The sequence below is a fragment of the Arvicanthis niloticus genome, chromosome X (assembly GCF_011762505.2).
Source record: "Arvicanthis niloticus isolate mArvNil1 chromosome X, mArvNil1.pat.X, whole genome shotgun sequence".
Lineage (NCBI taxonomy): Eukaryota > Metazoa > Chordata > Mammalia > Rodentia > Muridae > Arvicanthis > Arvicanthis niloticus.
Genome location: NC_047679.1, coordinates 29,549,686 through 29,562,342, shown reverse-complemented (window position 1 = coordinate 29,562,342; position 12,657 = coordinate 29,549,686). Strand labels below are relative to the sequence as shown.

Below are 12,657 nucleotides of genomic sequence, written 5' to 3'. Positions count from 1 at the left end.
CCATCCCTCCACTGGGGGTCCTGTCTGACTACTAGAAGTGGTCTCTTCAGGTTCTATATCACCACAGTTGGGCATTTTGGCTAAGGTCACCTACATTGGGTCCTGGGAGCCTCCCCTATCTGAGATCTCTGGGATTTCCTAGAGGCTCCCCCCACCCTCACCCCTGACAGATGAATATTTCCATTCATTCTCCTGGGCCTCTCTTCTATCCCCCCCCCCCACATATGTGCTCCTGCCCCTCTTTTCCCCTCTTCCTAGATTCTCCCACACAGTCCTTCCCTCCCTCTGCCTCCCATGATTTTTCTGTTCCACATTGAATGTGGGATTTTAAGCATTCTCACTTGGGCCTTCCTTCTTGTTTAACATATTGTCTGTGGGGTGTGTTCTGAAATTTTTGGCTAATATCCACTTAATCAGTGAGCACATACCATGCATGTCCTTTTGGGTCTGGGTTACCTCACTCAGGATGATATTTTCTAGTTCCATCCACTTACCTGCAAAATTCATGATGTCCTTGTTTTTAATAGCTGAATAGTATTCCATTGTGTAAATGGACCACATTTTCATATCCATCTGGCTATTACAGATAAAGTAATGAACATAGTGGAGTACATGTCTTTGTGATATGGTGGAGCATCTTTTGGGTAGGAGTGGTATACCTGGGCCTTGAGGTAGAACTATTTATAGTTTTCTGAGAAACTGCCTGATTGAATTTCAGAGTGGTTTTACAAGTTTACAATCCAACCAGCAATGGAGGGGTGTTCCTTTTCTCCACATCCTCTCCAACATGTGCTGTCACCTGAGTTTTTGATCTTAGCCATTCTTATTGGCGTGAGGTGGAATCTCGGGGTTGTTTTGATTTGCCTTTCCCTGATGACTAAAGATGTTGAACATTTCTTTAAATGTTTCTCGGCCATTCAAGATTCCTCTGGAGAATTCTCTGTTTAGCTCTGTACCCTATTTTTAATTGAGTTATTTGGATTTTTTGAGCCTATTTTCTTGAGTTCTTTATATATTTTGGATATTAGACCTCTGTTAGATGTTAGTGAAGATCTTTTCCCAATCTGTAGGTTGCCATTTTGTCCTATTGATGGTGTCCTTTGCATTTCAGAAGATTTTCAGTTTCATTAGGTCACATTTATCAATTGTTGATCTTGGAGCCTGAGCCATTGGTGTTCTGTTCAGGAAATTTTCTCTTGTGCCAAGGCATTCAAGGCTATTTCCCAATTTCTCTTCTAATAGATTCAGTGTATCTTGTTTTATGATGAGGTCCTTGATCCACTTAGACTTGAGCTTTGTACAGGGTGATAAACATAGATCAATTTGCATTCTTTTATATGTGTGCCACCGGTCAGACCAGCACCATTTGTTCACGATGCTTTCTTTTTTTCCACTGTATAGTTTTGGCTTCTTTGTCAAAAACCAAGTTTCTGTAGGTTTGTGGGTTCTTTTCTGGATCTTCAATTCTATTCCATTGATCTTCCTGCCTGTCTCTGTACCAATACCATGCAGTTTTATCACTATTGCTCTATAGTACAGCTTGAGATCAGGGATCGTGATTCTTCCAGAAGTTCTTTTATTGCTCAGAATTGTTTTCGCTATCCTTGGTTTTTTTGTTTTTCCATATGAAGGTGAGAATTGCTCTTTCAAGGTCTGTAAAACCTTGTGTTGGAATTTTGATGAGAATTGCATTGAATCTGTAAGTTGCTTTTGGTAAGATGGCCATTTTCACTATGTTAATCCAGCCAATCCATGAACATGGGAGATTGTTCCATCTTCTGATATCTTACTCAATTTCTTTCTTCAGGGATTTGAAGTTCCTATCAAATGTTTCATTTGCTTGGTTAGAGTCATGCCAAGATATATTATTTGTAACTATTGCAACAGGTGTTTTTCCCCAATTTCTGTCTCAACCTGTTTATCATTCATATAAAGGAAGGCTACTAATTTCTTTGAGTTAATTTTATATCCAGCCACTTTGCTTAAGTTGTTTATCAGCTGTAGGAGTTCTTTGGTAGAATTTTTGGGATCACTTATGTATACTGTTATATCATCTGTAAATAGTGATACCTTTACTTCTTCCTTTCCAATTTGTATCTCCTTGATCTCATTTTGTTGTCTTACTGCTCTGACTAGAACTTCAGGTACCACATTGAATAGGCAGGGAAAGAGTAGCCTTGTCTTGTCCCTGACTTTAATGAGATTCCTTCAAGTTTCTCTCCATTTAATTTGATATTGGCTATTGGTTTGCTGTATATTGCTTTTATTGTGCTTAGATATGTGCCTTGAATATCTGATCTCTCCAAGACTTTTAACATGAAGGGGTGTTGGATTTTTTTCGAAGGCATTTTTAGCAGCTAAAGAGATAGTCATGTAATTTTTTTCCTTTGAGTTTGCTTATATAGTGGATTATTTCATTGATGGATTTTTCATATATTGAACCATCCCTGCATCCCTGGGATGAAGCCTATTACATTGTGGTGAATGATTATTTGATGTGTTCTTAGATTTGGTTTGTGAGAGTTTTATTGCCCATTTTTGCATTGCTATTCATAAGGAGAAATCAATCTGAAAGTTCTCTTTCTTTGTTGAGTCTTTGGTTTTGTTAACAGGGTGACTGTGGCTTCATTGAATGAGTATCACAATGTTCCATCTGTTTGTATTTTGTGAAATAGTTTTAGGGGTATTGGTATTAGCTCTTTTTTTAAAGATCTGGTAGAATTCTGCACTAAAACCATCTGGCCCTGGGCTGTTTTTGGTTGGGGGTTCTTTTTTTGGTTATGCTTCTATTTTCTTAGGGATTGTGGGAACAGTTTGCATAGTTTACCTGTTCTTAATTTAACTTTGGTCTTAATTTAACTTTGGTACGTGGTGTCTGTGAGAATCATCCTTTTTATCTAGAATTTCCAGTTTTGTCGTCTATTGACTTTTGTGGTAAGACCTGATGTTTTGTTTTGTTTTTTTAATTTCCTCTGTTTCTGTTGTTATGTCTCCCTTTTAATTTCTGATTTTGTTAATTTGGATACTGACTCTGAGCCTTTTAGTTAGTTTGGCTAAGGGTTTGTCTATCTTGTTGATTTTTCTCAAAGAACCAGATCTTGATTTTGTTGATTCTTTCTATTGTTCATTTCTTTCTAATTGGTTGATTTCAGCCCTGAATTTGACTATTTATTGGGACAGTTTGCTTGGAAAACTTTTTTCTTGCCTTTTACTCTGAGGTAGTGTCTATTGTTGTTGCTAAGGTATGTTTCTTGTATGCAGTAGTATGATGGATCCTATTTACGTATCCAGTTTGTTAGCCTGTGTCTTTTTATTGGGGAATTGAGTCCATTGCTGTTGAGGCTTATTAGTGACCAATGATTGCTAGTGCTTGTTATTATATTGTTGGTGCTGGTACTATGTGTGAGTATGTGATCTCTTCTTGCATTAAATTTTACATTTTCAGTATTGAATGTATTTTACACGCTTACACACCACCAAAAATAAAAAAATTCATGACAGAGATAGAACTAGAAGAACAGTTAGCTTTATATTCTCTTTTGTAACTTGTACCCATTACCTGCATTCACTTCTTATACAATCCTTATAGTTTAGCCTTTCGTGGTTTTTAATTCATGTTGTACTGTACCCATATGTACATGTGCTTACTTACATACATATATTATTGGCTAAAGCCTGCATATGAGAGAGAATGTGTGATTTTTATTTATTCCTTAGGTTGTATAACTTTGTACTTCAGATAAGGGGCTAGTATCCAGAATTAACAAAGAATTGCAGAAATAAAAATACCCAGCAAGCCGGGCGGTGGTGGCGCACGCCTTTAATCCCAGCACTTGGGAGGCAGAGGCAGGCGGATTTCTGAGTTCGAGGCCAGCCTGGTCTACCGAGTGAGTTCCAGGACAGCCAAGGCTATACAGAGAAACCCTGTCTCGAAAAACAAAAAAAAAAAAAAAAAAAAAAAAAAAAAAAAAAAAAAAATACCCAGCAAATTAAACTGCCAGTCAACAAATGGGCAATTAACTGAATAGACAGTTTTCAAACAAAGACATACAAACGGGCAATAATTATTTAAAAGTGTTCAGTGTCCCTAGCCATCAGGGAGATGCAAACTAAAACCACTTTGAGATACTGCTTCATCATAGTCAGAATGGTTGCCATCAACAAATCTGACAATGGATGTTAGGTTGTAGAAAGAGGGAAATCCATATTCACTGTTTGTAGGAGTACAGATTAATATCGCACCGTGGAAATCAGTTTGGAGATTTCTTAAAAGATTAAAAATAGAACTACCATATGATCCAGCTTTCTCACTCTTGGGCATATACCCATAGAACTTTATATCCTACCATAAAGATATTTATACACATGCTCATGTTTCTTACTGCTGTATTCACAATAGCAAAGAATCCAATTGTCAGTGAATGGATGAATGGATAATGAAAATTTAGTATATATGAAAATGGATACTACTCACCTCTAAAGAAAAAGGAAGTTGAAAATTTGCAGGATAACAGATGGGCTTAGGATTTCTGCAGTTTGTGAATCCTGGACATTAGCCTGTTGTCTGAAGTGTAGCTGGTAAAGATTGTATCTAATTCCGTGTGCACATTTAGCTCTGCGTGTTGTTTTCCTTGCTATACAGAAACTTTTGTTTTCATGTAGTCACATTATTTTGATTTTTAGGGTTAGTTCTGTGTTCTTGGTGTTTTATTTTAAAAGGTCTTTTCTACCCCAATATCCTGAAGGGTAGCCCTGTGGTTTTTTTTTTTTTTCAAAAGCTTTCAGTGTTTCATGTTTTAAATATAGGTCTTTGATCTGTTCTGAACTGATTTTTTTGTAAAGGGTGGGAGATAGATATAAATCTAGTTTCACTCTTCTTTGGCTAGAAATTCAGTTTTGCTGCCACTTTTCTTGAATGGGGTCCTTTTTCTATAGTATCTTTCTTCCTCCTTCGTCAAAAAAATAAATGGAAATGGCTTTGCCATTTTATTTCCTGGTCATCTTTTCTATTCCATTGGTTTTCCTGTCTTTTTTTATATAAGTCCCAAGTTGCATTTATGACTATAGCTCTGTAGTATAATTTGAGCATCGTTCTTTCTCCTTGGGATTGCTTTGCTATCTGTGGTCCTTTGTAGCTGCATATGAATTCTTATTTTTTTTTAAACCTGTTAAATATGTCATGGTAATTTTATGGTTTCTATCTTCAGTGCAGTCGGGTTTCTGTGCTATCAGATACATATTTCTGGTTTTCTGCCTCCACTACAAAGCAGTCGTGGAAAGTAGTAAGGGTTGATACTAGATATACTCTTAAAACATCCTCTTCAACTGCCTAGCATCATAATAATGGTTTTCCTAAAACTGCATTTGATCCTCAGCTTCCCACAAAATGTTAAGATTCTAAAGCAGAAATGAAAAGTTAGAGAACTGAAATTGTTACATATTCATAACAGGCTTATGTTAAATCTACTTTGGCACCCCTTTCTTAAGTCTGTGTGTATGCACACACACACACAAACACACACACACAAATGATGTGAATCAAGGTTAGATTCTCTTTCACCTTGAATTGGACTGATGTGAATAAAGGTTAGTTCCTCTTTCTCCTTGAGTTGGACTGACCAAGATGCACTTTGTGAGTTATTCATTTTAAATAATAGCAGAGACCTGATTGGATGAGACAAGGGTGGGGACTTTAGAAATTCCCACAGATGAAAAAAAAAGAGCCCAGTAGTGGAAATAAATCTGACAAAAGAGAGTTTCTTTCAGACAAGATCCTGGAATCAGGCCATCTTGGAACAAAGAGAAAGTGATCTGAGAATAGCCTGATCTGATCCAGGACCCTATTCCTTAGCTGGGGAATTAATCCTTTTTTTCACTTATAATGAGTTTCTTTATTCTTGAATTTTGTATTTGAACTAGAAGATGAAGGACATATGTTTATTACTTCTGGAAGAGGGGTTGTTTTTAATGTCCTAGTACTCAGAAGTATCTTCCATAACAGCTTCTGCTTCTCACAGGACATTTTTAGAATGCTTGATGGACAGCTACCATGGAGGCTCAGGTGTGTAATCTCAGGCTAATTATGAAAAGTCATGTATGCAAGGCAAGCTTGGGATATATGGTAAGTTCTAGGAGGATCAGGGAATCAGAGTAGTAAAAACCTGTCTCAAAAAAAAATTTTTTAATGATCTAATTATATATCAGAATAGGACCCAAACCTAGTAAATATAGGGTCAAAAAGGGGAAAAGATGCACTTATATTTTAATTTTAAGAAATAAAAAAAAATGTAAGTGGTAAGAAGATAGTCACTGAAAACCCATCAGCAGTTGTGCATTTGGTCAGGAAGGAACAAAGTTCCTTAGAACCATCCATCCTTCAGTAGTCCTTCAGTCCCCACATGCTATATGCCTATTAAAACTGACCATAACTAGAAAAGGCATAAAAAACATACGGAAAGAAATTAGAGACTGGGATTTGTGGGCTTGGGGTTTGCAAGGAAGCTTGAAAGTCATGCAGGACAGAGACAAAGAACCAAGATCAGATTAATCAGCAAGAATTTACTAAGTGCCTGCCAAGCCCGAGTTGCAGCGTACCATCATAAAAAGGAAATGTTATCTGTGTGCATCATCACTTTTTGAGTCTTTGTGACCTGGAGACTGGCTTCACTATCTTTTTGAGTGTTTTTTCTACTTTAAAAATTTTTTTGAGGCAATATTCTACCATATAGCTGTTTGGCCTTGAATTCATGACCATCCAACTTCAGCTACCCAAGTATTAGGATCATGACATGTACACCTAGTTTCTTTCAGACATTCTTAAAGAAGGTAAGCATCTCTATAAAGTACAATGGTGGACACCTATAATTCCAGCACTTAAGAGGAGTGTTCAGCACCAAAACAGAAAATTTGCAAGTTTGAGGTCAGTCTGGGCTACATAGTAAGTTCGAGTCTAGCCTGTGCTGCATAGTGAAACAATGTCCCAAAAAAGAAAGGGAGGGAATTTCCTAGTGTATTGTTAATAATTTTATTTGATTGCCCTCCACCTTTCCCGGGATTTTACCATGACTTCTTTTGATGGCTGATCCTGACAACTCTTCAATTCTAGATGCTTAGCTGCCTCACAGATACTCTCAAATGGTTGTCCTAAATCACTTCAGATTCAATTAAACCTGTGTTGAACCATGCTGCAGCATGAATATAACTTCTATGATGCTGAGTGAATATTGAAGAGAGGTCCTGAGATTATTGGTAATGGCTATATGGTTACTTTTTAAAGTGAAAAAAAAAAAACCTATTCTAAAACTGATTGTTATGTTTGCTTGACCAGTGCTATGTATATACTTAACAGCCATTGAATTGTGGTTTTGTTTTTAAGTTTTTTAACTTTATTGTATATATATAGTTGTTTGGCTTACATGCATGTCTGTACACCACATGTGTGTCTGGTGCCTGAGGAGGCCAGAAGAGTGCATCAGATCCCCTAGAACTGGAGTTACAGATAATTGTGAGCTGCCATGTTGATGTTGAGAATGGAATTCTGGTCCTCTGGAAGCACAGCCAGTGCTCTTATCCTCTAATCGCTTTCTCCAGTCCCAAAGTTGTTGAATTGTACATTTTAAATAGGTGAACAGCTTAGAATGGGAGCTAAGTAAAATTTTATTTTAAATACCTGTCTTACTTATTTTTCAGTTGCAATGACAAAAACCATGACCAGAAAGAAGCAACTTGGGGAGAAAAGGGTTCACCTACTTGTCCTGATCACAGTCCATCATTGAGGGAAGCCAGTGCAGGCACTTGGAGGCAGGAACTGAATCAGATGCCATGGAGAAACACTGCTTACTTACTGGTCTGCTTCCTGTGGCCTGTTAAGTTTGCTTTCTTATATAACCCATGACTACCTGCCCAGTCAATCAAGGAAATGCCCCCATAGACTTGTCTATGTGCCAGTCTGGTAGAAGCATTCTCTCAGTTGAGCTTCCTTCTTCCCACATTAATCTAGCTTCTATCAAGCTGACAAAAAGCCTAGCCAATACAGTATCAAACATGGTTTCCTCCACCAGTGATTTCTCCCATTAGGATCCATAGCTGTTACAGCCAGCCAAGCCAACCTAAAAGTTTGTCCTAATAGGCAATCCTTCTAGTTCTTCCAACCGTTAATATTTTAAATCTTATTTCTTTCACAACTGCATTCAGTTAATTCATTTTAACAAGTGCATATTATTCTGTATGGGTATATTAACAAATATATATTCTACTATATGAGTATATTCATTATTTCAGTTTCCCAGGCCTTTTTACTTATATACTCAATAACTAATTTTCAGTTAGACGATACACAAGCAGGGCTGGAGAGATTGCTCAAAGGTTAAAAGCATGTGCTGCTCTTACAGAGAACCTGGGTTTAGGTCCAGCATCTACATGGTATATAACAGCTGCCTGTAACTAGTTGTAGAGGATCCAACTCCCTCTTCTGAGAGAAACAGAGAGAAAGAGAGACAGAGAGAAAGAGGAGAGAGAGACAGAGAGAAAGTGTGTGTGTCTATATAAATATACAAACCAGGCTACCATGGAACTCACTATATAGATGATATACTATATAGATGATATTGGAGTGGAACTCACAAGAGATTTATTTGCCCCTGTCTCTGCTTGCCGAGTGTTAGGATTTAAAGGAGTGTGCCATCATGACTTGGCAAAACCATCTTTTTTGTTTGTCTTGAGACAAGGTCTCACTACATGGTACTAACTGGTCTATGTAGGTCAGGCTTGCCTAGAATTCACACAGATCCTTGTGTCCAGAGTACTAGGATTAAAGGCCAACATGCCCCATTCTTGGTTCACTTTTTGACACCATCACTCATAATTCACAGTGCTCCTTGCCGTGGGGGCCTATCCTAGGCAAAACAAAACAATAGATACAAGGAGCCTATAGAGATGGCTCATCGAGTATGTAAGTGTGCATGCCTGAGTTTCAATCTCCATAAATCCAGAAAAAGCACTGTGCATCTGCAGTCACAGCTTCCACCAAGATAGAGGAGATGTGAGGATCCCTGGGAACTTGCAGGGTCCTGTCTCCACTGGTAGTATGTTCTAGTGACCTAACTGTGCTGTGTAATTAAAGAAAGCTCATGAGTTTGAAGGAGCATGGTAAAAGGGAAAGCTTGGTTGAAGGAGGGAAGAGAAGAGAGAAATGATGTCATAATCTCAAAACATTTAAAAAAGATAAGAAATAGATTCAAGATAGGACAGCTTTGTGTGGAGTAAAGGAAGGTAGTGGTTTAGGACAGCCGCTTGGATAGCAGTGGGTAGCAGGGTTCCAGGGTATTAAGATGAGACACAGTAAGACTAGCAAGACAGCATTTTCAGTGATCCTGTGTTGTTAAGAAAACCTAGAGAAGGTGGGCAGTGGTGTCACACATGCCTTTAATCCCAGTAACACTAGGGAAACAGGCAGGGAGATCTTTGAGTTTGAAGCCAGCTTGGTCTATGAATGAGTTCCAGGACAGCCAGGCCTACCCAGACAAACTCTGCTTTGAAAAACAAAAAAAAAAAACCTAGATAAAACATAATACATAGTTCAATATTACACTTAAAAATATCTTTCAGATCAGTAGAAGAGTGGGAGATTAGTTGGAGAGATGATAAGAAACTATGTCAAGATGAAAGTAGTTCAGAAATTACATGCTTCTATAAGATTTTCAATGGAAATTTTTTTAGAATTATTGTACTTAGAATTTCTTTTCCAACGTGTCAGTGACATGTTATTTGAAGATACACTTATATGGTTTTATATTGTGCAATTAATAAAGAATGAAATATAGTGCCACCTACCAGTTTTAGATAAATAATGTTGAAAATGTATGTGCATGTGTTTGTTAAGCAAGATAGAAGAAATAAGATTTTTCTACCAGCATTGTTTTTATTTGGAATTAAATATTTCCACTCTAATATTAATGCTAAAAATAAATACACTTTTGCATTTCTTTCAGTTTTAATGTAAGAGCCTAGTTAAAAGGTAAGGATATATTTGAATAAATTTTTATTTTCAGTGTCTCTAAAATACATGTCATTCTACCATTTTTAGTTTTATTATTTGTATAGTTTTATATCAAGTTTGTAGCTGGTAATTTAGTGATTTTATACCATACCACAATATAAAACCCACATCTGTTACTTTTATCATAATCTTTCTGTTCTTGTGAGGTTTTTTTCCCTCATATTTATTGAAGCCTTATGTCTTTATGTTGACAACCATCTGAAAGTAAGGAAAGTTTTTTAAAAGCTTTCTTTGCAATTATCAGTCAATTAATTACAAGAGTTCATATAGTTTTGGAATAAGAAGTCATGGATGTGATGGGAAGGGTAATATGCTAGTTTGCACATGGGTACCTCTGTTGTGTCAGGCTGGGGACTGGAGAGGCAAAGTTTGAGGCCAGAGTGCATTCTTTCCCTGAAAATCTCCCAAGGAGCACAGTGCAGCTTTCTCCATGTGCTAATAATACCAGTGCCCTCTAGTGGGTTTTCCTTTCTTACCTATTAACCATTTTTGGCTGTTTTCATGTGCTCTATGTCTAAATGATGTCTTCAATGTTACACATTACCTTTGTATGAATTGTGAGGTGCAAGTTAGCACTATACAGATTAATTTGAGAACTGCACTGTGGCCCAAACTCTAGCTCAGATGTTAGCTCATATTTCTCTTGTTTTCTCTTAATAGGAGTACCCAATATTGCCAAGGACAAACAACCTGGAATTGTTGCAAATGGAATCAACCCTATATGAGGACTTAACTGAGCATCTCATTTTTGTCAGGAATTGGAATCGACACTAAGACACTAATACTGTAACTTTCTTGATAAAATATCTTTATTTTTCAGTAGTGGAATGCTGCAACTTTTTTACACTCAACAATCACTGTTAATTACAGTATTCAGTTTCAAAAGTTGTACTTAACAACAAGCTCTTTTGCAAAAACTCAGCAGAAGCATTTGAGGGGCACTATTTGTTGATGCATCTTTCTCTCAGCATAGTTTCACTGAGAGAATTAATATATATGTAAACATTTATATGTTGAAAGCTTTGTGTTAGAAGAACAGGTATCAGGATTATTTAGTGTCTGTACATGAAAGAACTTTAATCAGTGGCCTTACAGTAGCAAATTTTATATTGGTTTTCTTTTTCTGATGACATTTTGGCTTCTAATTTGAAGTTTTCTGACGTTTCTGAAGATCAAGGCCTGTGTGTGTCATCCATTTTATAATACAATATAAGAAGCCTAGAAAAGAGGTGCATCTTCTCCATTGGGCCATGGGTATCTTGGGTTTTCCCATGACTATTTGTTCTTTTCTAGTTTTAAATGCTATTGTGGAAAATATGTAAGGATTTTATAATCTCTATTCCTTCTTCTTTTCCCTCAGGGCAAGCTTGTGCATATTATATTTTTAAAGGTTTTTAAAATCTGACAGACAAAATTGCATATTTGAACATTGTACTTTACTACTGCGGTATTACACATTTTGCAGACACATCTTACAGACAGCATAGCTTTGGTTCAATTGATAGGTGTTCCATACCTACTGTGTATAAGATAGGATCCATGGGATAATAAATACAGTCTGTAGGTCCAGAAACTTACTTCTTTGTTTTCTTTCTTCTGCTTAAAAGTACATATACATTCCCAGTCAAATTTTTGTGACATGTTTATTTGTAAGAAAATAAAATATTGTTCTTTCTGCTTGAAGCTATTACCTGGCAGTTGGTGAGAGCATTCTTTTAATTTTTCATGAGACTGACAACCCTGGGTAATACTTGTTGGTACTGAATACTGGAGAACACGTAGTAATGTATATTTTCTCCATTTGTTTTTTTTTTTTAATGCTTTTCTTCACACAAGAGCCACTTTTCTTTAAATGGGTAAGTGATGAGGGAATTCAGAGCCTTGATTCGGTGCTAATTGGGTGCTACATAGATAGTGCACACAGATGACTTTGTATTGTGTGCTACCTTTAGTCAGGTTTGCCAACCCTACTAAATGTGAGGCTTAGGGCAAGGGAGAATTTTATGTATGCAATAGTACAGTAAGTTTGTGTTGTTTGGGTATTTTAAAAAGACTACTTTTAATTTTTTTGAGTCAGGGCCTCATGTAGCTCAGGCTGTTATGGAACTCATTATATAGCCGAGGATGACCATAATGACCTCTGGATTGTTGGGATTACAGGCATGTTTTTACTATGCATGGTAGGAAAGAATTCTGCCAGCTGAACTACATCATGTCCGTGAAGCTTAATATTGTTATTTTAATTGTATAGGTGTTTTTGCCTGCATGTGTATCATACAGTGCCTTCAAAGGCCAGAAGAGGATATAGGCCCTGGAACTGAAGTTATAGATAGTTGTTAAACGCCACTGGATATTGGGAATTGAACCAAGGTCTTCGGATAGAGCAGCTTGTGGTCTTAACCGATGAGCCATCTGTCCAGCCCCTAGTTTTAAAATAATTTATTTGTTCCCCTATTCTAGTAGATAGTCATAAAATGGTAGTAGTTAGTCCTTTGATTGTCAGCTCTCTCTCTCTCTCTCTCTCTCTCTCTCTCTCTCTCTCTCTCTCTCTCTCTCTCTGTCTGTGTGTGTGTGTGTGTGTGTGTGTGTTTCTTTCATGT

General features: G+C 37.0%; 1 protein-coding gene across 11 annotated transcripts in view; it reads left to right on the top strand.

Annotated features, from left to right (window-relative positions):
- Bclaf3 (BCLAF1 and THRAP3 family member 3) overlaps positions 1 to 11,744 on the top strand; it is a 61,452-nt gene extending 49,708 nt beyond the window's left edge. For 5 of the 11 annotated variants that reach the window (XM_034485474.2, XM_076918393.1, XM_034485473.2 and 2 more), the window contains one exon: positions 10,718 to 11,744. In XM_034485474.2, the coding sequence (XP_034341365.1) occupies positions 10,718 to 10,790 (73 nt within the window). In that variant the 3' untranslated portion in view covers positions 10,791 to 11,744. Of the gene's footprint in view, positions 1 to 6,017; positions 6,062 to 7,105; positions 7,249 to 9,989; positions 10,016 to 10,717 lie in introns of those variants that run through there. The other 6 variants (XM_034485476.2, XM_076918392.1, XR_013105870.1 and 3 more) reach the window with 5 other exon arrangements.
- Positions 11,745 to 12,657: the final 913 nt, after the last annotated feature.